General features: G+C 41.4%; 2 protein-coding genes across 6 annotated transcripts in view; one reads left to right on the top strand and one right to left on the bottom strand.

Annotated features, from left to right (window-relative positions):
* The window catches only part of MRPL48 (mitochondrial ribosomal protein L48), a 48,561-nt gene that overhangs the window by 6,498 nt on the left and 14,106 nt on the right, over positions 1 to 27,957 (top strand). Inside the window, exons 2-4 of one of the 5 annotated variants that reach the window (XM_004279776.3) lie at positions 3,685 to 3,737; positions 4,742 to 4,779; positions 16,182 to 16,270. In XM_004279776.3, coding sequence (XP_004279824.1) covers positions 3,685 to 3,737; positions 4,742 to 4,779; positions 16,182 to 16,270 — 180 coding nt within the window. Of the gene's footprint in view, positions 1 to 3,684; positions 3,738 to 4,741; positions 4,780 to 4,813; positions 4,965 to 11,695; positions 11,961 to 16,181; positions 16,271 to 25,812; positions 25,916 to 27,957 lie in introns of those variants that run through there. The other 4 variants (XM_033405683.2, XM_049713185.1, XM_033405682.2 and 1 more) reach the window with 4 other exon arrangements.
* On the bottom strand, positions 6,037 to 6,501 carry LOC117196568 (60S ribosomal protein L13-like). Its single transcript, XM_033405685.2, has one exon. The coding sequence runs from the start codon at positions 6,455 to 6,457 to the stop codon at positions 6,104 to 6,106; it is 354 nt and encodes a 117-aa protein (XP_033261576.1). The 5' UTR covers positions 6,458 to 6,501; the 3' UTR covers positions 6,037 to 6,103.

Genomic DNA, 27,957 nt, shown 5'->3' on the forward strand with positions numbered 1-27,957 from the left:
TGTTATTCATATCCTTCCCAATCTTCATGACCTCACATTCTCTGGGAGACTTTTCCTAAATTTGATCATTTTCCCCCCTAAATTCCTAAACACTAACACATTCATTTATGGGAGAGGGGGTGTAGAATAGTGGAAAAATTATAGGCTTTGGAGTCAGAGAAACCTAAGATCCTATGCTAGTTCTGATAGTAGCTGTTTGACTTTGGGTAAATTACTTAATCTCAGTTTCCCCAACTGTAAAATGGGATAATAATATTTATCCTGTAATGGAATTATGATTTAGACACATGGTAGGTGCTCAGCAAAATAGATGTGGGTGGTAATAAATGGTAGCAATGATTGTCACTCATTCACTTCTTCCTAATCATTTATTTATTTACTAAAACAACAGGAAGATGATATGACTCTTGCCCTTGAGGATCTCTTGGTTTAGCATAGTGGCCTATGGGTGATGTTAAGAGTTTCAGTGAATCTCTTGAAGTAGTATGCAAACTTTTTCCCCCTTACTTACTTAATTTATTTGATTCTACATACTACATTTTAATTTTTTTTTTTTGGGCCACGCCATGCGGCATGCGGGATCTTAGTTCCCTGACCAGGGATCGAACCCGTGCCCCTTGCATTGGGAGCGTGGAGTCTTAACCACTGGACCACCAGGGAAGTCCCCACCTGCTACATTTTAAAAAATTGAAGTAGAGTTGATTTACAGTGTTTCAGGTGTACAGCAAAGTGATTCAGTTATATATATATGTATATATACACATATTATATATATAGATTCTTTTTCATATTCTTTTCCATTATAGGTTATTATAAGAATATAGTTCCCTGTGCTAAGTATGCAAATTTTTGTATATTCGTGTCTATATTTATTTGTCTGGGGAGAAGGTTCATGATTTGGGGCAGATTATCAGCAATATCTGATCTGTAACACCCCAAAAGCTAAGAACTTCTCCTGGCCATCAACACCTGGATTCCCTGCCAGAGGTGCTTGTTGTTTGTGCCACCTATTTTGACTTAATCATATAATACTGTGGTATTTCTTAGCTGTTTAATACAAATGTGTATTCATATCTTCAGCCATTCAAATTCCTATAAGACAGGAGTTGTGCTTACATTTTTAAAACAGCTTTATTGAGATATAAGTCATATACCATACAATTTGTCCATTTAAAGTATACAATTCAATGGCTTTTAATATCTATAGAGTTGTGCAACCATCACTACAATCAATTTTAGGACATTTTCATCACCCCAGAAAAAAAACCCATATCCCTGAGTTGTCATCCCCAGCTCCCCAGACCCCCCCAGCCCTAGGCAACCACTAGTCTTTCTTTCTCTATAGATTTTCCTATTCTGGCTATTTCATATAAATGGAGTCATACAATATTGGCCCTTTGTGACTGGCTTCTTTTATTTAGCATAATGTTTCCAATATTTTGTTTTTACAGTCCCTTTCATATTCATCACAGTAGTTGACACATAATAGGCTTTTTAAAAAATTTATTTTTATTTCTTAAAACTTTATTTATTTTTGGCGTCGTTGGGTTTTCGTTGCTGCGCGTGGGCTCTCTCTAGTTGCGGCGAGTGGGGGCTACTCTTCGTTGTAGCGCGTGTGCTTCTCGTTGTGGTGACTTCTCTTGTTGTGGAGCACAGGCTCTAAGCACATGGGCTCAGTAGTTGCAGCGCATGGGCTCTAGAGCACACGGGCTTCAGTAGTGGTGGTGTGCGGGCTTAGTGGTTGTAGCTCGCAGACTGTAGAGTGCAGGCTCGGTAGTTGTGGTGCACGGGCTTAGTTGCTCTGTGGCATGTGGGATCTTCCTGGACCTGGGATCGAACCCATGTCCCGTGCATTGGCAGGCGGATTCTTAACCACTGCGCCACCAGGGAAGTCCAGGCTTTTTTTTCTTAATTTAAAAAAATATTTATTTATTTATTTACTTATTTTGGCTGCGCCGGGTCTTAGTTGCAGCATGCGGGCTCTTAGTTGTGGCATGCAGGCTTCTTAGTTGTGGCATGCAGGCTTCCTAGTTGTGTTATGTGGACTCTTAGTTGCACCATGTGAACTCTTAGATGCGGCATGCGTGCAGGATCTAGTTCCCGAGCCAGGGATCGAACCCAGGCCCCTTGCACTGGGAGTGCAGAGTCCTACCCACTGGACCACCAGGGAAGTCCCCATAATAGGCTTTAAAAAAATAAAATTTAGAACAGTTTTAGAATTACAGAAAAGTTGCAAAGATAGTACAAAGAATTCCCATATACTTCATATCCAGTTTTCCCTGTTATTATCTTACATTAGTATGGTACATTTTTCATAATTAATGAACTGATATTGACATATTATTATTAAGTCCATACTTTATTCATATTTCTTTCATTTTTTAAAATCCAGTGTCCTTTTTCTGGTCTAGGTAGGATCCCATCCAGTATATTATACTACATTTAGTCATCATGTCTGCTTAGGCTCCTCTTGTCTATGACAGTTTTTCAGACTTTCCTTTGTTTCTGAAGGCTTTTACACATAATAGGCTTTTAAGACATAAATGTTGAAGGAACTGAAATTGTTCCTCATAGTGGACAGGATTTTCTCTTTGTGTTATGGGACCTTAAGGGCATTTATTATTTATTATCTAGTTACTTTATAAAAAGAACTCCTCTATGTTAAGCACTCTCTTAGTAAACCTATAGCAGTGACCTTTTGAGTGGGTGCCAGCAGGGCAGAGTGAGATTAAAATAACTGGGTTGTTGGGGGTAAGATTGTGAACAGTGGGGGAAGCTGCCACTGCAACTGCCTTCTCTCATTATTATTGTTTTGTTCATGTTGCTATATTATTATTATCATTATTATTATTAAGAGAGTGTGGTGTAATAGAGGCATAGTCTTTGGAGTAAAACAGTCCTCTTAGCCACTTATTAGCTATAATTTCTTGGAATATAAATTCTATGGGCCTCAGTTGCCTCACCTGTAAAATTGCCTTGCAGTGTTTTGAGAATTAGGGAAGAGTTCAGAAAGTCCCTTGCATGGCGACTGTGCTTGACACATACATAATAGTTGTTGACTGATATTAGAAAATATAAATTAGGGACTTCCCTGTTGTCCAGTGGTAAAGAATCCACCTTCCAATGTAGGGGACGCAGGTTCGATCCCTTATCGGGGAACTAAGATCCCACGTGCTGTGGGGCAACTAAGCCCATGCGCCACAACTACTGAGCTCATGTGCCACAAACTACAGAGCCCATGCACCCTGGAGCCTGTGTGCCACAACTAGAGAGAGAAAACCTGCATGCCACAACTAGAGAGAAGTCCGCATGCTGCAACGAAAGATCCCACATGCTGTAACTAAGACTTGACGCAGCCAAGAAAATAAATAAATAAGTATTAAAAAAAAGAAAATATAAATCAAATTAGAAAGGGGAAATAGGGTGGAAAAAAAAGCAATCCAAGTAGTACGGGGGGGTTGGGCTTCTGTTTTTCGAGCATTTTCTCTAGTGGGTAGAATAGGAAAGAAGATGGCCTTGGTTTGCCTGCACGTTTGGTATTAACTGTAGGGCAGTTTCTTTGCTAGACAAGAGACTTTGGTTCCATTTTGTTTTGTGTACTATGGGTTTCTAGCCTCTTTGTGAAGAGGTACTTGGAGATCTGTGAATGCTTACAATTGTTCTAACATGGCTATTTTGCTGTAGGCGCTGTGTCTGAGGAATGACACCATTTTTAAGCAAGCCTTTTCCCTCTTGAGGTAAGGATATTAATAACAGTAAAAATATAGTTAATATTTGCATTCCACTAGGTGGTTCACACAGCATTCTTCTTTCATCATCTCCACTTACATGTTTACTAAGCATCTCAAGCATTAACTCCCCTGCAAACTTACTCCTTCCCCATTCTCAGTAAATGACAACTCCATTCATCTAGTTGCTCAGGACAAAATCCTTGGAATCATCCTTGACACTGTTGTTTCTCTCACTCTACATCTAATTCTTAAATAAATCCTGTCAGCCTTGCTTTTGAAATATGTTCGAATAATGCAAGGCTATTGCAAGAACGACTTCACTGGTCCTCTTCCCTCAGTTTCATGTCTTCCTATTCTTTGCTCACCTATTGCCAGGGTTAACTTTCTAAAACTTAAACTTGATCAAATCACTTTTGTGATTAAACTGCCAGGAGCTTCCCACTGCCCACACAAAGTACAGACAAAACTCCTTAGCACAGTGTTTGAGGTTTTCATAACCTGACCCCTGATTACCTCTTTTACCCTGCCCCCTTCCCTGCTGCTTAAGTGCCACTCACATCCACCTGCTTGCTGTTCCCCAGATATACTACTTTCATACCTCTGCCTAGAATGCTTTTCCTGTGGGGCTCAATAATCGAGAATAGTTCTTAATTTTTAAAACCTCATTTCAAATAGTTTCACCCCTCATGAGCATGCTTTCCTTTGTATTCCACCAAATCTTGTACATGATTTTGTTCTGGATCAGCACTGTATTGTGGCTCGCATCTGTTTACATATCTCTCTCCCAACTAGACCATAGATAGAGACATTTTACTTACTTTTGCATCCTCAGGACCTAACAGATTGACCCATAGTAAGTACTTAATAATGTTTATGGAAAGAAGAGAAGGAGGAAATAAGGAAATATGTAGCATTGATATATCCTTAATGAGGAGCATACAAGTTTTGGTAGCTTTGCAAATAGATGTGGGTATCTAATTGTATTCAACATACTTTCTTCCTCTTTTTAGGTTCAGAACCTCAGGAGAGAATCCCATCTGTTCTGCAGGTAAACAGTTATTTCCTGATGTAGTCTTCCTGCTTTAAGTGACCCTCTAACACTCTAATAATTTTGTCTAAAAAGATGCCTAACATATCTTTGAGAAGAGTGCCTGGGACCAAATCCTACCCCTCACGTGGAACAGGACAAAGGGCAAGAACATAAAGTAGTGGTTTAAGAGCAAGAGTTCTGTAGTAAGTTTGGATTCCAACTCTACCACATACTATTCTGTGACTTTTAAGTACCTCTCCATAGCTTGGTTTCCTCACTTTAAAAAATGAGAATTATAGTACAAACTACAGTGAATTATTTGAAGATTCAGTGAGATAAAACATATAAAGTGCTCAAAAAAAGTTAGTATTGGGACTTCCCTGATGGTCCAGCGGCTAAGACTCCACACTCCCAATGCAGCGGGCCCACGTTCGATCCCTGGTCAGGGAACTAGATCCCACCTGCCACAACTAAAAAGTGATCCCACATGCCACAACTAAGACCCAACACAGCCAAATAAATATTTAAAAAAAGAAGTTATTATTATTATTATTATTGCTACTATTTCAGACCTGTCTTTCATGTCCATTATCTACCAGGCTAAGGCTTTTCTTCCAGTATTTTATCCAAAATGAATGTTCATTCAGTCTGGTCAACTCAATGAATTTCAATCTGTTTCAACCCTATTATTTGCCAATTTTGCTTTGTCTATTATGTGACACATTTCAAAGCAGCCATTGGATAGTAATGACATCTGTTTTTTGACTGAAGAGTATCAGAAACAGGGAATTCCCTGGTGGTCCAGTGGTTAGGACTCCGCACTTCCACTGTAGGGGGCACGGGTTTGATCCCTGGTCAGAGAACTAAGATCCTGCAAGCCGCGTGGTGTGGCCAAAAAAAAAATAATAATAAGTATCAGAAATAAAGGAATGGGAGCAAGGAAGGGAACTAACATTTACTGAGTGCCTAGTATGTGCCATGCAGTGCATAAGAAGTTTTACATCCATTAATTATTTCAGAAGATGGTGGCAATGTGTAGAGAATCACCACTTCTACCAGGCCTAAAGCCCAGCTTCTCAAAATATGTGCTTCTTTTTATTTATTCATTCTCTCAACAAACATTTATAGGACCAGGCTGTGTTTTAGGTGCTGGGGGTACAAAATTAAGATGATATAATCCTTGCCATTTGGAACCTTACAGTATTATAAGAAATAATTTTTTCCCAAAAGAATAATATAATGAACACTTCTGTACCCATTACTTAGATTCAACTGTTGTTAATATTTTGTCATGTTAGCTTTCTTTTTTTTTTTTTTTTAATAACAAGTTGCCAACAGCACTTTATTTTTTCTTTTCAACATCCTGTTCTGCAGCTTCCTTGGCCCTTTTTGCCCAGATGCCAAAGTGCCGGGCATCGGTGCGGGCCATGCAGAGACTGGCGAAGACTTTGAAGTTCTTCTCCTCCTCTGTGATGACTCTGGCCTTCTCCTTCTTGTAGATGTTCCGTATGGGCATGACTGGTCCGGTCAGCTGGGTGGCCAATTTGAGCTTTGCAGCAGAGCTGTCTCCTTTCTTGGGGGCTGAGGTCTTCCTGCGGATCTTGCTCGCCGGCTGGTTGAACCACGTGGCCACGCGCCGCTGCCAGTTCTTGTGGAAGTGGGGCTTCAGGATCATATCATTACGGCTGGGCGCCATGGGTGCGGCCGACTGGCCTGGGGAGCAGGGAGGACGGGGAGCGAGTTAGGGCCCGGGCGCAGTGGCCCGAGGGCGCACGCACCCACGTTAGCTTTCTTTCTTTTTTTTTTTTTTTTTGCGGTACGCAGGCCTCTCACTGTCGTGGCCTCTCCCATTGCGGAGAAAAGGCTCCGGACGCGCAGGCTCAGCGGCCATGGCTCACGGGCCCAGCCGCTCCGCGGCATGTGGGATCCTCCCGTACCAGGGCACGAACCCGTGTCCCCTGCATCGGCAGGCGGACTCCCAACCACTGTGCCACCAGGGAAGCCTCCACGTTAGCTTTCTTGATCAGATGTTATGATACTTCACCCCTGAATACTTAAGCATGCATTTCTAGAAACAAGGATATTCTCTACATTCTATTAAAGAACCACAATAGCTTTATCTCCCTGAAGAAAATTAATAATAATGCCCCAATGTCATCTAATACTCTATCCATTTCCCCAGTTGTCCCCCAAAAGTCTTTTATGGGGTTGTTTATAACCAAGAGCCAATGATGGTTCATGCTTTGCATTTTGCTATGATGTCACCTTTAATGCAGAACAGATCTTTCACTATTTTATTTCTACAACAGTTGCTTTTTGATTAAGCTAGACCATTTGACTTATAAAATTTCCTCCCTTTTTAATTTGATTATTTCTGTGCGGTATTTTATAATATGTTCTTCTGTTCCTTTCCTACAAACTAGAAGTTACATCTAAAAGCTTTTCTAGATTCAAGTTACACAATTTTAGCAAGAAAACTTAATAACTGATGCTCTGAACTTCATATTGCATCCTATCAGGAGAGGAAAAAAAAACCTAAGAAAATCTGATCATAAAAGTGAAAAGCAGCCATTTTAGAGAATATGGAAAATAAACACACACACACACACACACACACACACACACACAATACACACACGAAGAAGCTGAAGAAAATAAAAATCACTTGTAATCCTACCATCCAGAGATTATTGCTTAACATTCTGGAGTATATCCTACCAGGTCTTTTTCTAGGCATTTCTTTCTCTCTTTCTGTGTGTGTGTGTGCGTGTGTGTGTGTGTGTATTTTTTTGTCTTGCAGTAATGGGAACAAATTATATATAATGCTTCATAATCTTTTTTTTCTCCTTAACTTATGGTGAACATGTTTCTACTATAATAAATAAATATCTACATAATTATTTTGAATATACTGCCTTAAATGGAACAACTTTTAGGGTAAGAATCTGAGTCTGGTTTTGAACATGTTGAGTTGGAGTGCTTGTGAGGAAGATATACTAAGTAGTCCATTGGAGACACTGATCTTGAGTTCAAAATATAGGTCTGGGATGAAAATGTGAATTTGGAAGTCATCATATTGTTGATTTTAATTGAAGTCTTGGGAATGAATGAGACTACCTGAGGAGAATAAGTAGAGAAGAGGCCCAAGGATCAGGCCCTGAGGAACTCCAACATTAAAAAATTGAGTAGAGGGTGCAAGATATGGCTAATGAGCTTGAAAAGGGAGGCCAACGTGGTAGGAGAAGACCAGGTTAGTATCGTTTCATGGCAGCCAAAAGGAGAGTGTTTCAGGAAGGAAAGAGTGGTTAATCACGTTACAGTTTCAGCTGTGTGATGCTGCAAGGGGATCGCAAAAGACATGAACTAACGATGTTCCTTGGTTTCGACAGCATAGAGGTGACCTTAGGGAGAGTAGTATCTGTGTAGGTGTGGTGAGGTCTGTTGTGGAAATCAACTGCATTGACAGGTGAATGGGAGTTCAGGAGTTAGAGAAAGCTATTACAGACAGTACGTTTAAGAAGTTTGTCTTTGAATGGGAGGAGAGAGAATTGGCAGAAGCTGGAGAGGGATGTGGGATTAAGGAAAGACTTTTTTGATGGTTATTTTTCTCTTAATTATACTTTTAATTTTGAAAGATATAAAAAGTTATAAAAAAGTGAAAAGGGTGATATGTCAAATAAATCCAGATTTGGCAATTATTAACATTTTGTTAGACTTTCATTTTTTTTCTTGTATATTAAAAATAAGGATTATGTTCAAGACCCATTTATTCCCTACTCTTGGTATCATCCCTTATCCCATAACCAGAGAAAAAGTTCATTTTGAACTGGTATGTATTCCGAGGAAGGTTTTAAAAATATATTAAAATTATCAACTGTTAAAAATTATAAAAGCATGCAAATGGTAAAAATAAATATAAATTGACAAAAGGATATATGATGAAAGATTGAATTTTTTTCTATTACCCACCTAGTCTCACTCCTCAGTGGTATGCATCGATAGCAGTTTCTTGTATATTTTTCAGGAAAGTTTTATGCGTATATTAACATATATGTTATAATGCTGGACATTTAGCTTGTTTTTAGTTTTTGTTATTTCAAAAAATGCTGCAACAACTGTTTCTATACATCTTTATAAACTTGTTCTGTACATTTGTAAGTTAAATTCCTGGAATTGAAATTGCTGAGTCAATGGGTTGTCAGTTGAAAATTTTGTTAAGTATTGTCAGATTGCCCTTCAGAGAAGTTGTATTAATTTACATTTCTATTTTCTGGCCCAAACTGGGTTTTACAAAACATCTTACTTTTTTGCTGGTGAAAATTATGTCTCATTTTAATTTGCATTTCTTGAGAAAGTTTGTCATCTTTTCATATTTTTTTGGCCATTTGTATTTCTTGTGAACTGCCTGCACATATTTTTTGCCCATTTTTCTTTTGAATTGTTTGCTTTTTCATTTTTGATTTGTAAGAACTTTTTATATAGTTCCTTTTTTTAATGAAAGTTCTTTTTAAAAATTTAATTAATTAATTAATTTATTTTTGGCTGCGTTGGGTCTTTGTTGCTGTGCGTGGGCTTTCTCTAGTTGAGGCATGCGGGGGCTACTCTTCGTTGCGGTGCGTGGGCTTCTCATTGCCGTGGCTTCTCTTTGTTGCGGAGCACGGGCACTAGGCACGCGGGCTTCAGTAGTTGTGGCATGTGGGCTCAGTAGTTGTGGCTTGCGAGCTGTAGAGCGCAGGTTCAGTAGTTGTGGCGCACGGGCTTAGTCGCTCTGCGGCATGTGGGATCTTCCCCAACCAGGGCTCGAACCCATGTCCCCTGGATTAGCAGGCGGATTCTTAACCACTGTGCCACCAGGGAAGTCCCAAAATGCACATTTTTAAAGCTATTGATGTGTATTGCCAAATTGCTGTTTGGAAAGATTGTACCATTTTATAGTTTTTTTGGTATTTAAGAATCCCTTTTTATACACTCATCAACATTGTTATTTTTTTAATATTTGTTAATATTAATAAGTTAAAAAATGCCATCCCTTGTATTTGTAATTTGCATGTCTTTGATTACTAGTTGGTTGAACATATTTTCATACATTTACTGGCCATTTATCCTTTCCTTTGCCCATTTCAATTGTGGAATCTCAGTGCCTAGAAGGCTCCAAGGCCCAGGGTAACTCACCAATATCAGCATGCCAAAGTAATTCTCTTTGAAAGGACACAGCTTTGTTGGCATTTTTCATGTGTCTTTGAGATTTCTTTAAAGTTAGAAATTTCAAAATTGAATTATAATGGTGTTCGGAAAAGAAGAATAGGAAGCAGTGTCCTGTTCCTACCTTTACACATCATACTCTCTGTGGGCCCTGGGTACCATCCCAGCTGCTCTCTCTAAGGGATGGGCCTCATTGTAGTAACCATCTTTTTCTTACTGATTTAAACGTACATGGAGAGGTAGAAGTAAATATATAAAGAGGTCTAAAGAGGTTAAATGAAGGGAACTCAGACTCTTCTTATTACAGCATGAGCAAAAAGGTGGAGTCATCAAAACATGGTACATTCGGGACTTCCCTGGTGGCTCAGTGGTAAGAATCCGCCTGCCAATGCAGGTGACGCGGTTCGAGCCCTGGTCTGGGAAGATCCCACATGCCGCAGAGCACTTACGCCCGTGCGCCACAACTACTGAGCCTGCGCTCTAGAGCCCGCGAGCCACAACTACTGAGCCTGCATGCTACAACTGTTGAAGCCCGCGTGCCTAGAGCTCATGCTCCGCAACAAGAGAAGCCACCGCAATGAAGCCTGCGCATCACAAAACGAAGAGTAGCCCCTGCTCGCCGCAACTAGAGAAAGCCCACACACAGCAACGCAAACCCAACACAGCCAAAAATAAATAAATTTATTAAAAAAAAAACATGGTACATTCAAGTCCAAATAGTTCAATGTAATTAGAAATTCTAAACTGAAAGAAGTTTGAAAAGAGATTTTGAAAAAAGTGGGTAGCTGCCAGAGCCAAATCATTGCAGATTGTCTTGGTAAAATATCTCTAGAATTTCAAAACAAAACAAGCAAACAAAAACACCCCAACACTTACTGAGCACATACCATTTGCCACGTGCTGGGGTGTATCTGCCCTTCAGGGATGTGTATTGGATGGAGAAAATATCCTGTAATTAGACTCTTGGCTGGGGTTACCCCAGCTTTTTCCTCTTTCCCTCCTGCATAGCCCTGCCAAAATGCTTGTTCTAATTTTGAAGGAGAAATAATTAAAATGAAGTTGTTTATCCCCATCCTGGATTGATGGGTTTAGTTCCCAGTTTAGTAAACAAGGACATTGAAGGACAATTGGCTCTGGCATATATAAAGGGAAGGGATGTGTTGTGGGAGAAGTCAATACATGATTACATTCTATAATTGTACTAACTGAAAGATTTTCAAAGCCTCCTTTTGAAATCATGGGGTTTTGTATCTTCTTCAACGAAAAGAGTTGCCTTTTCTCTCAGGAGGCTGCAATGTTAATATGACAGCAGGAAACCAGCTTAATGACACAAGCAGGGGAAAAAATTCAGTTGAACTTAATGGAAATCAGAGGCTTTCAAACTTGTAAATTTTATAATTAAAACAACTAATTAAGCAGTTTAACCACTGGTAATTTGACCAAAAACCTTTCAAAACGGGTTAATTTAACAGTAGTTTGAACCAGCTTCTTAATTAACCAACTGCTCTAATTATAGAAATTGCCCCAAACTAAATTTGAAAATGCCTCCTTGCCAAGGAATTCCAGTAGATTAGAGGCTGAGGCAAGCATTTGTGGCATTTTCACCTAAGATGTGTCATCATCTCAAAGATCACTTTTGGTTCTGCTACTTGAAACCACTGGTGGGTGATTGAATTTCTGTGTACTTAAAGATGGTGACGAGTGCCTGGGTTGTTGTTGTTTTTTAATTTGCACAAAATATTTTACTATATAATGGAGGCATGGGAGAGCTGCAACTGTAAACTCTTGATGATGTTTGTATGTTTAGGGCAGCACAGAGACGACATTTAAGCTGGCCATGGAGGCTGTGAAGGATATCACCAGTCAGAGAGGTGCAGTCCCAGCATGGGGGACAGCCCAGCACCACACAGAGGCATGAGAACTGCATGGTTTATACAGAATGGCAAGTGTAGCTCTGTGGCTGAGAAGCAAGGTTTTAAAAGCCTGGAGGATGGAGGGTGAGGACGTGAAGTGGTTGGAACTAGATTATAAAATTGAGACTCTTAAATGCTTGCTTAAGGAGTATGAACTTCAGGCAGTGGAAAATCATCAAACATTTTGAAATATAGCAAGGACCTTCCTTGTCTCATTTATTGGTGTTACTGTAGTGCCTGATACAGTGCCTGGCACAGAGTAAGTCCTTTTTAAAAATTGTGTGTGTGCAGTGAATAAATTGTTGAATTAATGAAAGAGAATAACATGATTAGGTTTGTGTTTTAGAAGGATTAATTTGTCAGCTTTAAAGGATGGAATAGAGGGGGCGGGTGTGGATACAGGAAGACTAACAACAACAACTCAGCCAAGGATACTACTTGAATCTTTGCTTGAACTTCCATCCACACTCCCCCTCCAACCACCTTCCACCCACAACAACCAAAGTGATCTTTTAGAAACACATTAGACATATAATTTCTCCGCTGTTCAGCATGAAATCCAAACCCTTAACATGGCTCAGAGTGGTGGGTTCCAATCCACTGCCCTAATCTCTGGTGCACTCAGCCCCTCTCACTTTGCTTCAGCCACATGGACAGTCTTTTTGTTCCTTGAATGTGCCAATCTGCGTCCCCCTCTGGGGCCCTTGCACACGCTATTCCCTCTGCCTGGAATATTCATTCTCTATCTTTTTACCTAATAAACTCCTATCTGCCTTTCAGGTCTCAATTTATTTAATTTATTTATTTGAGTAGATAATGCATGTACATGGAACAAGTTTTAAAAGATACATGAGTATAAAGTCAACAGTAGGTCTCTCTCCCCTGCCATCTAGCCACTTCTCCCTGGGGATAACCACTATTACTATTTTCCTCTGAAATCTGGTTTCAGTTCACATGTCATTTTTTTTTTAGAGGCCTTTCCTGATATTCCAATCTAAAATAGATCCACTGATTGTATTGCCATAGCGCTTTTTATCATTCATCACAATTTGTAATTTCATATTTATTTATTTATTATTATTATTTTTTTTTTGTGGTACACAGGCCTCTCACTGTTGTGGCCTCTCCCGTTGCGGAGCAGAGGCTCCGGACGCGCAGGCTTAGCAGCCATGGCTCACGGGCCTAGCCGCTCTGCGGCATGTGGGATCTTCCTGGACAGGGGCACGAACCCGTGTCCCCTGCATCGGCAGGCGGACTCTCAACCACTGCGCCACCAGGGAAGCCCTCATATTTATTTTGTGACTATTCCCTCCTCCATTAATGATTCCCTCCTCCTACTAGACTATAAGCTCCATAAGCTGAGTTTTGTTGGCCTTGTCCCCTGTTATATCTTCACCTCATTGCACAGTGTCTGGCACATCATAAGTACTGAATAATTAAGCCCTTCCTAAATTTTTTGCCTGTTTCTGTAAGCTCATCTCTTGCCACCCTGCTGCTTATACTCTGCCTTGAAATTCTCTCTCTGGGTCTTCCCCTCCCCATACTGTGTTCTCTCTAACTCCTAGTCATCTGTCAGGTTTTACTTAAAAGCCACCTGCTCTAAGAATCCTTTCCTGACACCACAAGTCCAGCCTTAGTGCCTCTCTCATGTATATAGCCCTTATTGTAGGTAGCCCTTATCACCTGCATTGATATTACTGTCTCGCCACTAGATCATAGATTCTGTATTGCAGGGACTTTGTCTTTGCCCATTGTTACAGCTCCAGCATCTAGGGCAGTGGTTGGTACCAACCCGGGCCTGCCATGGATATTGGGTTGTTTGTACATTGCACAACTCTAGTGTGTGCCATTCACATGGTTGTGAGGGTATAATTGTTTCTGGCTACCCCAGTGGGTAGTAATAAATATTTGTTGAATGAGTAAACATGCTTTGGAGAGTTCAGTGCTTTTTAGGAGGTCATGTTTTAAAGTCATAATAAAATCTTTTGGGATGGATTAATTTTCAAGGCTCTGATCTGAGGATGGTTGTGTACCCAATCAAGGGGATTTGGATATCAGCTGTTTGGGCGGGGCCCCAGGCTGCAGAGTCTGGAACCTAAAGCCTCAAAGAGTCAGCTGGGACTGTGGCCAAGAAGATACCTCAGTTATGTTCAGTGCTCTTTGGAAGCCTCTGCCAAAAATACCTCCTTCTTCCATGCGTGTTAAACTCTTACTCCTCTTTCAAGAATGCAGCTGTTGGGACTTCCCTGGTGGTCCAGTGGTTAAGAATCCGCCTTCCAATGCAGGGGACGCGGGTTCGATCCCTGGTCAGGGAACTAAGATCCCACATGCCTCGGGGCAACTAAGCCTGTGCGCCACAACTAGAGAGAAGCCCATGCGCTGCAACGAAAGATCCCGCATGCTGCGGCGAAAATCCTGCGTGTCGCAACTAAGACCTGATGCAGCCAAATAAATAATAAAGATGAGAAAACTGACTTAAAAAAAAAAAAAGAATTCAGCTGTTACCTCCATGAACCTATTCCTCTGTACTGTCTTCCACTTCGCCCCGCTTACCCCTAAGGTGGAGTTAGTGGTTCTTTCCTCTAAGTTCCTTGCTCTCATCTCCATTAAAGTATTTTGTACACTATAAGGTAATTATCTGCTTTCCCATCATCCTTCCCCAGTACACATTGAATGTCTCTAGGGAAAGTTGTATATTTTAGTCATCTTTGTAACTGTCCCAGTATCTATTCAGTTGTTGGCATATAATAGTAAATGCGGACTAATGCACATCATGGAAGGGATCCATGATATACCAGGGTTGTCTTGATGAAATACTGTGGATTGTAAACATAGGGAAAGTCTCTGAAGCCACGATTCTTGATTGGCCTGGCACAGAGCAGACCTGCTTGGAAGCACATTTTAGAAAAGAGAAGCTTAAGAAACATTTCACTTGATGTCATTAGACTTTTCCACACCATTTTGTGTTTAGCCCCCCACAAAGTGGTGGCCCTGGGGAGATGCAGGACCACAGGAGCTGGGAGGGAAGGGAGCAGAACCTAGGACTAGTACTTTTCCAGAAGGTAGGGAACAAGCAAGAGAGACAGACAGACATAACATAGCTGTGTAGGGCTGGTTCCAGTGAAGGGTAGAGATAAGGAGCTGATATCAGATATGGAAACGATCAAGTCTAGCTAGATTTTTTTTTTTAATTTGGCTGCATCGGATCTTAGTTGCGGCACACGGGATCTTCGCTGTGGCATGTGAGATCTTTTGTTGCGGTGCGTGGGCTTCTCTCTAGTTGTGGTGTGTGGGCTCTCTAGTTGCGGCACGCAGGCTCCCCAGTTGTGGCTCGTGGGCTTCAGAGTGCACGGGCTCAGTAGTTGTGGCGCGTGGGCTTAGTTGCCCCGCGACACCTGGGATCTTAGTTCCCCAACCAGGGATCAAAGCCACATCCCCTGCATTGGAAGGTGGTTTCTTAACCACTGGACCACCAGGGAAGTCCCTAGCTAGATTTTGTATTCCAGAAATTCAGATGTTATAACACATCTGAGAACAGGCTGTTCAGTCACATAGACCTGGGTTTAAATTGCAGTTCTGCCTTTTACTTGCTGGTTGACCTTGGCCAATTCCTATTTTTTTGAGCTGCAGTTTCTTTATTTGTAAATGAAGATAAAAATAATGAGGATTAAAGGAGAATATGTATATATCAGCAAGTCCTTCTTTGAAGGGAATCTGAGTGGCATATCTCTGGGTCTACCACAGTGAATATGTGTATACAGATCCTATTTTTTACATACACACTGTTCTGTACCTTAGGTTTTTAGTTTTTATTGTTATTCACTTAACAAAGTCTGTTGGAGATTATTACATATCAACACAAATAAAGCAAATTAGGTAGTTTAAAAAACTGTGGAAATCTGTGATTGTCCTTTTTCCTGGTTGTATTTGCCACCTGTCTCTTTCTCTGAACAATCTTCATTGGAAAACTTCAAAAGGATTATTGCCTGTTGAGGAACGGAGAAAATGAGAGCCCTGTGAGAATGTATTTTGTCCCCCTACCAGCAGTGGCTCTAGCAGGAGAGAATTTCTCAAAGAAAGATGGGTGGTGGGGATTAGATATAGTCCAGGGGCCAAGCGGAGAGAAAAATGGGGTAAACCGAGTGTCAGCTCAGGATCAAGAAATAGCTCTGGTTCTTTAAACCAGCAAGAGGCTCACTCTCCCCAAATATTCCATTTCACGATGGAGAATTTGTCTCCTCATGTATGATCTATCTGTCCCTGGAGGAGCTTTGAAACAGGTTTGTCTTATTTTCTCTCTTTTAGCTGGCATTCTGCTGAGCATCAGTCGGCACTACAGGTCACAGCCCACGCATGGCATTGGAAGATACAAGCACCTAGTTAAAGCACAAGAGGTAAGAGGGGCAGGGGTCCTTTAGAGAAGGATAGTGCGCAGCTTTTACAAAGACCCTGAAGATCAGATGTGCATAGGTTGGATTATACTGGAGCTAGAAAGGATAGAGGGTTGTCCCTCAGTCCTCTCCAGTTCATTAGTTTGGATATGATCCAGAGTGGAGATGTTTTTGCCAGTTCCTAATCTTGTCCCTAGGCCAGGTTATCACAGTGAAAAGCAAATTCTTTGGTTTTATTATTTGTGACACGTAAAGAAAATATCTTCTTAGTACTTAGTTCAATAGGGACCTCACAATGGAAATGATATGTTCAGTTCAGTTGAATGAATGGTTTGTGGCACATAGAGGTGGATTCACATTTTCAGCCAAATAGCTGATTTTTACAGTATTTACAGATTTAAAATATGTATGTGTTTCTTTAATCCATTATCACAGATAACTGGGAGTTGTTTCTAAGCATTGTAAGATTATTTAGCCTATTTCTTTGGCTCCAGCTGAAGGATTGCTTCTGTGGTGGTTGGATTTTTTGTGCATTTGCAGAGGATTTTGTAGTGGGATGGACACAAAACTGGCTTGAAAGTCAGACAGTCTAGCTTTGAGTCACGATTCTATCACTTCCTGAAAACAGTATAGTTAGGAAGATTTTGCTTTTCTACTTGGGGAGATTTCAACATCGCTTTTGGTTCTTTGGCTTAGTTCGATGGTCCCATGCAACCCCGCACATCTCCCATTGCCTCTCTCACCTTGGCAGAAGTCCAGTACCACTGCATTTGGGCCTCAGAAGCCACTAAACTTGCCACGTTCTCCTGAGCAACATCCTTATATCAAGGAATTTCATGACAGGAATGTTGCCACACCTGAGGCTTGTATCAGGCACCTTTCCAGCAGGAAACAGCCCTACTAAAATTGTTCCTTTGTGATGAGAAGAGTACTGAATTGGGAACCAGGAAACTTGTGTTCTAGGCTTGGTTCTGCCAGTTATTAGCTTCATGATTTGGGGTAAGTTAACCTAACCTCTTTGGGCATGGCAGGTCCTGAAATTATATGTAAAATGTTTTTTATGTGTGACTTTTTCTGGGAAGAGAGTCCATAGCTCTTGTCAGACTCTTCACAAAGTTTGAGAAACTCTGGATTAGAATATCTTCAAGAGTCTTTCAGCTCTGATATCATGTAACTCCATAATGCTATGATACATTTTTCAAGCATCTATTATGTGCTAGGTACTGTTGGGGGTGCCTTGCCTATTCAGACTGAGTTGCAATAAAATTTTATAGTATGAATGAACAAGACCTGGTTCATGCTCACAGGGAGCTGATAAACCACTAGAGATAAGACACAAATAATTATGCTCCCAAGCAGAAAGTGACAAGTGCTGAAAGGAAGATACAAAGTGCTATTTAAAATTCAGAAGAAGGAGTGATTTACACCCTTTCTAAGTTGTGACACCTCAGAGTAAGTTCTTGGAGTTGTTTTATTTTGCGATATCCCCCTTCTAAAAGTCTCACATAAATTAGCAGAAAATAAAATTAGTTTTGTTTGGGTGTGAGTTTTTTGTTTTTTTCAATTTCTTGGGATCCTCCCTCATAGATAATTTTCTGTATATACCATGCTCTGGCCCACTCCTTGGCTTGTTATAAAAGGAAGCTTAATGGCATGTCTAATGCCATCTGTCCCATCTTTCTCTCCAGCCTCCTCTCCCATCTCATGGATACCATACTCAAATCATCATACTGGGGGTTTTTTTTTTGCAGTACGTGGGCCTCTCACTGCTGTGGCCTCTTCCCGTTGCAGAGCACAGGCTCCGGACGCGCAGGCTCAGCGGCCATGGCTCACGGGCGCAGCCGCTCCGCGGCATGCGGGATCTTCCCGGACCGGGGCACGAACCTGGATCCCCTGCATCGGCAGGCGGACTCCCAACCACTGCGCCACCAGGGAAGCCCCATCATACTGTTTTGAGACCTCTCACCTGCTCTTCTGTCTACTTGGAAGACCTGCTCTCCTTCTTCACTTGGCCAATACATTCTGAACATCTAAATCCCATTGAGGAAGCAGGATGAGGAGGGGAAGAACAAATCTCTCCTTCTGAGAAACCTCTGATTCCCTGCACTGGGTTACTTGTCCTACCATGAGCTGCTGGAGTTCCTTGTGCTTCCTCTATCCTAGGACTTGCTGCTCTGTTTTAACCACCTGTTTTGATGACTGTTTCTCCTCCTAGATGATGAGCATACTCAGGGTAGAGGCCATGTCTCATATTTTTTCTGTATCCCCAGTGTCCAGCACAAAGCCTGGCATCAAGTAGAGGACAATAAATATTGACTGAGCTGAACCTAAATGTGGTTATTGGAGCTGCCCCGAGGTTTTGTAAATCAGAGCTGGCAAACAACCCATTCTCTGCAAACAGCTGCCTCCAGATGACCTTGGTTGCTTGAAGGGAGTGATGCTCCCTTTTGTTAGGGCTGTAGGGTTTTCTCTGATGTCATTCATTGTTCCAGGGTGGCTAGCACAATAGGGCTGGATGGTGATGGAAGCTGCTAGAGGCTCCTCACTTCCCGCACGGAAGAGCACAATGAAAACTTTCATCTGCCAGCTTACAGAGGCTCTGTCCCAAGTCCCTGTCTCTTTTGCACCCCTGGGGAACTGGACTGGAAAAGCTAGAAGTCATCTTTTGGCTTCCTTTCTTCCCTGAACTTAGAACCTAGAAAAAACAATAAACAGCCATTTTCCCATTTTTTTCTTCTCTGACTCTCAGGCTGGCTCCTCTACTCTCTTGAGCCCTACATCCCTGAGACAAGAGTTAATTCTCATGCACAAAGTGGCCAACCCTTGTCCCTTTTCTGCTGGTATAATCTCTTCACTCCTCCTTCCAAAGGTTCCACACTCAGCCTTATGACTCCTGAACCTTGGGAAGGAAAAGGCACATCTACCTCACCTCAGCTTTCCTTGTCAATACTGGTTTTATCTCTATCTTGCATGGCCTGGTTTATAACTCTAGGTTGGTTTCCATCCCTCCATCCTGTGCCCTTGTCCTTGATGCTTCTCTGAGGAGTCAGTGAGAAGAGAGGTGAAAACAAAGCTTCCTCTTGGGTGGCAGCATGGGGGATGATAGCAAACCATTTTTTCTGTATCCTCAGTGGGATTTCGGGTCTCTCAGCACAGACCCAATCTCCTTCTCAGTGATTTCCCATTTTGCACACTATACTTCAGGAACATTTTCTCATACACCCATTCTGTCTCATGCTTCTGTTCTTTGTACATGCTCTTTCTTCTTTAAGACATGATATCTTCCTTTTTCTTCTCTCATCATGTAAGACCCACCTTGACTCATGGCAGTGGGGGATCACACTTCAGAGCATATCTGCAGCCATAACACTGTGTCTCAGTGTGTAATCTCATTATTCCTTCAAGGGCCCTGCATCATTCTGTTAAATTTAAAAGGCTTCAGATTGTTTGGAGTGATTTTTATTTGATAAAAATAAAAAGAATATAGTCCTTCACATTTGTATAGTGCTAGGTCACATCTCCCAAGACCACTTACTTACTTGCCCTCAGCTGTTGTTCAGCCTCCAATTTTAGGGTAATAGTAGCCCAAGAATAAAAGCATTGCCAAGAGGAAGATGTGGGAGGATGAAATGGAGACAACATAAATTGCTGTCAGTTTTAGCTGTTATATGTTCTATTTTTCAGGCTCTGGGGCAAGAGAGTAAGGTTTTTGAACTCAGACAGTTTATTTCCTCTTTGTAGAAGGGCAACTAGGAGTCAAGATACCTTTTCTCTTGGAAACTTCATGCTGTTCTGACTGTTGACATAGAGGAGGTGTTTGTCATTTCTGACACCTACTTATTTTGTTGTAGCACTCATAGATTGATCAGCTCTAACAGCCACAAGTCTGTGAGGAGACTGTGACATCATTCCCAGAAAAATCAGCAGATCAGAATCACTTTGTGGTGATAGTCCTAGCTTCCTGGAAACAGAAAGATTGGTTTTGCTGGCCTGGTGACTGTAGGGCTAGACATGGATTATAGGACTGGCTTACAGAGAGTTGTTTTAAACTAGCATCCATGTTTTCCCTCAAGTCTGCCTCTTGTAACTCATTGAAAAGAACAACCGTTATTGAGTGTCTGCTATGTGCCAGGCACTGTGCTTTGCACAGATGACGCTGTGGTGAGTGGGACACAGTCTCTTAACTACAAAAAGTATGAGGTGGCCTGGGAAGGATAGTGCTCAAAAATGTAACTAAGGTACACGTGGGAAGTGCTTTGCTTGGGAAATGAACTAATATCAAGAGAGCAAAGTTAAAGATGCAGTTCTCCCTGAAAGTGTCAGTGGAGGTGTTATAGAGTTCAGCTCAACAAACATTTATTAAATACTACCTGTGTTCTTACACTGAGTATGTAAAGTGAACTGACACTCATCTAGGAGTATGCAGTTGCTTAGCGTAGCTGGAAACACTGGGGCTGTAAAAACTATAAAAGGGTTTCCCAGAGCTTTTCCAGGCACAGAACAATTCCTGTGAAGACCTGACTTTTAGCCTGTGCCATTAGAGCACCCTGGTCTCCAACCCACTGGGCTCTCATCCTGCCTTGCCTGTTCTGCTAAATTACAACAGTGTCAGAGTTTTAGAGAGATTCATTTTTGATATGAGTAAAAGTAATGATCTCTTTCCATTTTCAAAGTGTTTTTCCATCCATTACCTCAGTGCCTCTCAAACCATAGGCCCTTGGAACACTGGTGATCCTAGAATGGAACCTCTCCTCAGGTTTAATAATGGCAATCTTCCACATTTTAGAAAGACAATTAAGTTAATGGATAGAATTTTCTAAATTACAAGTTTTTCTCCCATCAGTTTTACTTGATGAAAATAAATGTTAACAGAGAAACTCATATGTTTTCATATTTTTTGAAATGCAGAGAACTCCATTTATATAATCTAACCATATGTTCTGCTAGTTAAGTCATTCTTGTTTTATACAGTGAAAGCACATTGATGAGTATTTCATGTGCTTCACAAAGGGAAACGTGATTTTTTCTTAGGCCCTTTGTAACCAACAGATTTGAAAACCATGCTTTTTGCTTCACCAACTATCCTGTGAGGTAGACTGGGCAGAAAAGGAAACTGAGGAGCATAAGTGATTTCTCTATGACCATATGGCTAGTAAATAACAGAATTAGAACCAGAATTTAATTCAGCTCAACTCAACATTTAATATTGCTGGGCTCTAGGAATAGAGAAATGAATGAGACATAATACTTTCTTATTGAGGTAGTGGTTTGGCTGCCACAAGAGGGAGATCCACTCAGTCAAGGGGCTTAAACAAGATAGAGTTTATTTTTCTGTCATATAAAGTATAGGTAGATAGTCCCGCCTTTTGTTTTGCAACACTTATCATACAGCTTCTATCTCATAGTCTGAGATGGCTGCCTCCCTTAAGCCTTCATGTCCACATTCCAACCAGCAGGAAGGGGAAAGGGAAAGCAGTATGTGTGAGCTTGTATCCCACTGGCCAGAACTTGGTCACATAACCATACCCAGCTGCAAGATTGGTTGGGAAATGTAATTTTTATTATAAATGGTCATGTGCCCAGGTAAAATTCAGCAGGTCCGTGATTAAAGAGAAAAGAGAGAATAGATATTGAGGAAACTGACAGGCTCTGCATACCTTCCTTAAAGAGAAAGACGGAGATTAAGAGAAATGTTTTAGAATTAGGCAGACCCAAGTTAAAGATTCAGTTCTTATGCTTACTAGTGTATGTCCTTGGGTAAGTTACTTAACTTTTACAAGCCACAATTTTCTTGCCTTTAAATAACCATGTTATTTAAATGGTTTGTGAGAAGTAAGTTAAAAAAGAAAGTTTTAAGTACTTAGCACAATGTCTGAAGCATGGAGCCCATAAGTAGTTACTGGTGGTGATAATGATGATGCTGATGATGGCATTAGTCCCTCTTTTTTACAATCCCATAGCACTCTATTTCCCTCCCTCAAAACATGCATCTTCTTATAATCGTTCTCTGTATGCCTTTCCCAATAGATTGCAAGTTTCAGCAAGCAGAGACTATGGCTGTCTTATTTACTATCATATCCCCATTGCTAACCCTGGTCTGGCTTATCACTATTGGTCAGAAAATATTTGTTGAATAAATGGATACATGTGATAAGTGATAGTGGTGTATAATGGGGAGGGGGTTGCTATGGGAACACATAGGCGTAGTACCTAACTCAGCATGAGGAATGAAGGAAGTCTTCCTGGAAGAGCATGAACAGAGCCTTAAAAAATGACTAGGAGGGGAGCTTCCCTGGTGGTGCAGTGGTTGGGGGTCCGCCTGCCGATGCGGGGGACGCGGGTTCGTGCCCCGGTCCGGGAAGATCCCACATGCCGCGGAGCGGCTGGGCCCGTGAGCCGTGGCCGCTGAACCTGCGCGTCCGGAGCCTGTGCTCTGCAACGGGAGAGGCCGCAGCAGTGAGAGGCCCGTGTACGCAAAAAAAAAAAAAATGACTAGGAGGGACTTCCCTTGCGGTCCAGTGGTAAGATGCCGCGCTTCCACTGCAGGGGGCACGGGTTCCACCCCTGATCGGGGAACTAAGATCCCGCACGCCGCGTGGGTGCCGCAAAAAGCAACAACAACAGCAACAAAAAATTACTAGGAGTTACATTGAGGATGTTGGGTGAAGAGTCAGACTTTGCAGGGAGGGGAAACATTCTGGGCAAAGGTGGAAAGTCATTGATCCTGGAGATGCAGTTGGGAAACTTTTAGCAGTTTGTTAATCCTGGAATCTCAAGTGGGCACTAGAGGATGATGGTACATGAGACTTGAGAAGTAGACAGGTCTAGATTAACTTTTTTTAAAGTTGCCATTTATTGAGGAACTACTATATACCCTTATATGTCATGCAAAAAACCTAGGAGTACTGACCTGCTCGTTGCACTTTCAGCTGTGACCACCTGAGGTCATTGCTCTTGGGTTTTAATTGACATGGTGCAGCAAGGTAGCTTGTGTTGAACTTGCCATGGGAGGTGGGCTGCTTGTTACGATTAAATTGAGAGGATTGGTTCTTTTTCTTCTTTTTTTTAAAAATTAATTAATTTATTTATTTTTGGCTGCATTGGGTCTTTGTTACTGTGCATGGGCTTTCTCTGGTTGTGGCGAGCGGGGTCTACTATTCGTTGTGGTGCGTGGGCTTCTCATTGCAGTGGCTTCTCTTGTTGCGGAGCACAGGCTCTAGGCAGGCGGTCTTCAGTAGTTGCGGAGCGTGGGCTCAGTAGTTGTGGCGCACAGGCTTAGTTGTTCCGCGGTATGTGGGATCTTCCCGGACCAGGGCTCGAACCCGTGTCCCCGGCATGGGCAGGTGGATTCTTCACCACTGTGCCACCAGGGAAGTCCTGAGAGGACTGGTTCTTTCATGTGTGTCTTCTCTCTCTCTCTTTCTCTGAACTATAAGCCTCTTTAGAACTGGGACTGTGTTTTCTCTTTCTTTGGACTCTTTCTTTAGAGTGGTTGAATCAGCACTTTGCAAACAGCAGGTGCTTAATAAATGTCTCATTCTGTAAAGCACACCAATAGGATACTAGGAGCATGCTTACCTCCAATTTGTAGTAAAAATAATGTCCTATCTGTGTACATTACTCAGTCTTTCTTTAAAGATACCACTTATTGAGCAACTACTATATACCAGACGTGTAACCACTGTGTGCCAGGCTTTAAAAGCATTATTTCATTTTACAGTATTATAAATGGTATATTTTATTTAATCCTCAGATATGCTGTGGTTATTAAGGACGCTGTTTAAGGAATCTAAGACTCATTAAATGACTTTCCCAAGTGGCTAGTAATTTCCAGAGCCATTATTTGAACTGACAGTGGTCAGAATCAATCTAATGTCCATACTATTTCCATTTCACAGAAATTCACTATTTTGAGCTTCACAAGAACCTTAGGTATTACAGATGAAGACACTGACACCTAGAGAGGTCACTCAATGTCATGTAGTGACTAAGACAGTACTTGAGCCCAGATTTTCTTTTTTTTTCAGCCATGCTGTACAGCATGCAGGATCTTAGTTCCCCAACCAGGGATCAAACCCGTGCTCCCTGCAGTGGAACCGCGGAGTCTTAACCACTGGACTGCCAGGGAAGTCCCCCAGATATTCTTTGGCTTCCATCTTAGTCTAGGGCTCTTTATGCAGCACCAGGCTGAGCCTCTCTGCCATCCCAGTCAGGGTCAGGCCTTCTGTCTGGTGTACATTTCTTGAGTGTGCTACACTGAGTTATAAACATAACCACTTGATTTCTGTGTACCCTACGGCTCATTATGGACTGTTCAGAGTACCATCACCAAATCATTTAAGTCCCCAGGTGTAGCTTTTAAAATTTCCATCAGCAGAATTTCTGGAAGCTGTATATGCTGCAGGCCTGTCAGCTTTTCATTTGAGGATTCAGATGATACAATTTCTTCCCAACTTTCCCACCCTAGAGAATGCCACCTATAGTGATAGGCAGCTACTATCATTACTTTTGCAGAATCTAGAGGAGAGAGCCTGGGTTTGGGGCCACAGACTCAGCTTCTAGCCATGGCTAGACCCAAAGTGGTTGCCTTTTCCATTTCCTTACTATTGTAACCTTTATTTTAACCTTTCTGGACCTCGACTTCCCCCTTATATAAAATTAGGGGAGGAAGGAAGGAGAAACTAAGTTATCTCTAAGTTACCTTGCAGCTATAACAGTCTGTGATTCTGATCTGAGTCCTTTCTCTATCTGTTCTTTGCCAGCGAAGTTCCCCAGTAGCCTTGGCCAAATAACATCCTTCAGAGGACCTCAGTTTTCTGTCTGTAAAATAGGAGTAATATGGATATTTCTGTACAAAAATGGTTTAGTGATTTATCCCATGGCCCATTTTGGGCATTATATTGTACTTCTACGGGGATCCAAGGATGGCCGCCCTGGGCCAACTCACGGTGAATCCAGGTCAGTCACAGGAGTACCAAAGTTTGATGGTGGACAGCAGTCCATCTTCCCTGCCATCTTTCTCGTAGCCTCCATTCCTTTCCTGCCTAGCTCTCCTTCATGGGCAGTCAGGGTGGCCTTCCCGAAACACAGCCCTAGTCATGTACATCTCTTGCACAGATATCTTTAGTAGCTCCCCATGGCAGTCATGAAGGTCTAAACTTAGGCAGTAGGAATAAAAAGGAGGGGATGAGAAAGACTGAGCAGGTAAAATTATAGTAACTGGTGTCTGAAATCTCATGCACTCAAGCTCTTGCTAGCTATGCTGTGCCCTGGCTCAGAACTGAAATATAATATCACAGTGGACTCCTGATGGTGTGGATTGGTCTAGACAGATCTAGGCCAACATGGAAAAGCAAGTGAGATGCCAAGAGGGATACTAGAATCAGCTTTCTTCTTTTTGTTCTCCTAAGGCGACACTTTTGAAGAGCCCTGGCATTTTCCCTGGTTAAGAAAAGCCTCCTGCAGGCTTCAAAGAAGCTCCTCCCTTCCCTGCTGGAAAATTTCAGCCACTCCCCTTTGCATTCTGACTTTAGCATTCTTCACAGCTCTGACTGCAGTGCTGTCATGATGAGAAGTCTGGATCGCTGCATTTGGCCTCGGGTATGCAGGAGACCCTCTGCAGGAGACCCAAACCCCTGCACCTTGATGGTTGGTTATAGAAGTTGGCTTCTCACTCATAGCAAAGTCTAGGACCCTGGGGTGACTACCACTGTTAAGAACTTTAATAATGCAGAGGGTTCAGTGAAAAAATTTCTGCATTGGGAGTCAGGAGGTCTGGGTTAGTTCCTAGGATCTGTCCGGTGTGGCTGTGTGACTCTGGGGGACATATTTAATCTCTCTGGGCTTCATATTCTTCCCCTGCAAGGATGAAGAACTGGGAAAAAGTTATCTCTAAATGCCATCCTATTCTAAAATTCTAAAATAGTGATTCACTGCATGTTGTCTCTCTGCTGGGCCCTGTGCTAGATGTGAGGAATATGAAAATGAAAAAATAATAATAAAAGTTAATGTTTATTGAGTGTTTAAATATGTGCCACAGATTGAATTAACTATATACAGTGTTTTGTTCAGTTCTCAGAATATCCCTGTGAGATCAGGTTTGTATCAGTTTTACCGGCCTTGTGAAAGGACCATTTCTTGGTCCTCCCCCTGTTTCCCCAGATTGGGCCCCTGCTCTCTTAGACTGACCTGGAGAGCATTGATGTGAGAGAACCACTCTAGGTGCTCTGCCAGGAACACCTCTGCTATGGCAGTAACTAAGCTGTTGGCTGTTAGATAGGGGTGACTTAAGACATGTAAATAGATCCCCACCTCATTTTTTTCTTTAAAAAAAATTTCTACCAAATAGCAAGACTTATTCTAAATCTCCAGTAATTAGGACAGTGTGGTATTAGCTCACGAATAGACAAATAGCCCAATGGAGCAGGATAAAGAATATAGAAACAGATCCAAGTATCTCTGAACATTTATTATATGACATAAGTGACACTGCATTACAGTGGTGCTGGGGTACTTGGGTCAATTGGATTGAATAGTCATGTGAAAAAAACTGACTTGACTTGTATTTCACACTGTACACAAAAAGTACTTGAAATGATTGTAGATCTAAATGTAAATATTAAAATAATCAAACTTTAGAAGATAACATACAAGAATATCCTCATGATCTTAAGGTAAGCAAAGATTTCTTAAACAGGACACAAAAGTCACTATAAATATAAAAGAAAAAAATGAGTAAATTGGACTACATTAAAAATAAGAATTTTTGCTCATCAAAATACACCATTAAAAAGTGAAAAAGGAAGACACAGGGAGGAAGAAGATATTTGCAACATGTATGTTTAACAAAGGATCATGTCTAGAATATAGAAGGAACCTCTGCAAATCAATAAGGGAAAGGAAGGCAACCCAATCTAAAAAATGGGCAAAATACTTGAATAGGCAGGTTATAAAAGAGAATATCTAAATGGCCAGTGGACATATGGGAACATGCTCAGGTTCAGTAGACTTAAAGGAAATGCAGGTTAAAGTCTCAATGCATTACCACCTCATACCAACCAGAATGGCTAAAAGAAACCAACCAGAAAACCTGACTATACTAAGTTTTGTAAGTATTGGCAAGAATGTAGAGCAACTAGAACGTTTGTGTACTGCTGGTGGGAGTCTAAATTGGAAACCACTTTGAAAAACAGAGAACTTATTAAAGATGAAACTCTACATTGTCTGTAACTCAGTAGTTCAAGTTCTGGGTATATCCCCAACAGAAATACATACATATGTTCACTGAAAGATACATGCAAAAACATTGGTAGCAATACTATTCATAACGGCTCCACACCGGAAACAACTCTAATTTCCACCTACAGTAAAAAGGATAAATAAACTATAACATATTCATATAATAGACTTACTAGGGCAATGAGAAGGAAAGAATTCCTGTTTCACCTAAAACATGGTGAATCTTACAAACATAATGAGTTAAAGAAGCTGGACACAAAAGAGAACATAGTATATTATTCCATTTTCATGAATTTAGAAAAAAGGCAAAATGAGCATATGGTTCTAGAAGCCAGACTAGTGGTCACCAATTTGGGAGGCAGGAGACTTTTGCGGGTGCTGGTAGTGGTCTGTTTCTTTTTCAAGATACTGTTTAAACAGGTATTTTCACTTTGAAAATTCATTGAGCTGTG

This window comes from Orcinus orca, chromosome 8, assembly GCF_937001465.1.
Source record: "Orcinus orca chromosome 8, mOrcOrc1.1, whole genome shotgun sequence".
Classification (NCBI taxonomy): domain Eukaryota; kingdom Metazoa; phylum Chordata; class Mammalia; order Artiodactyla; family Delphinidae; genus Orcinus; species Orcinus orca.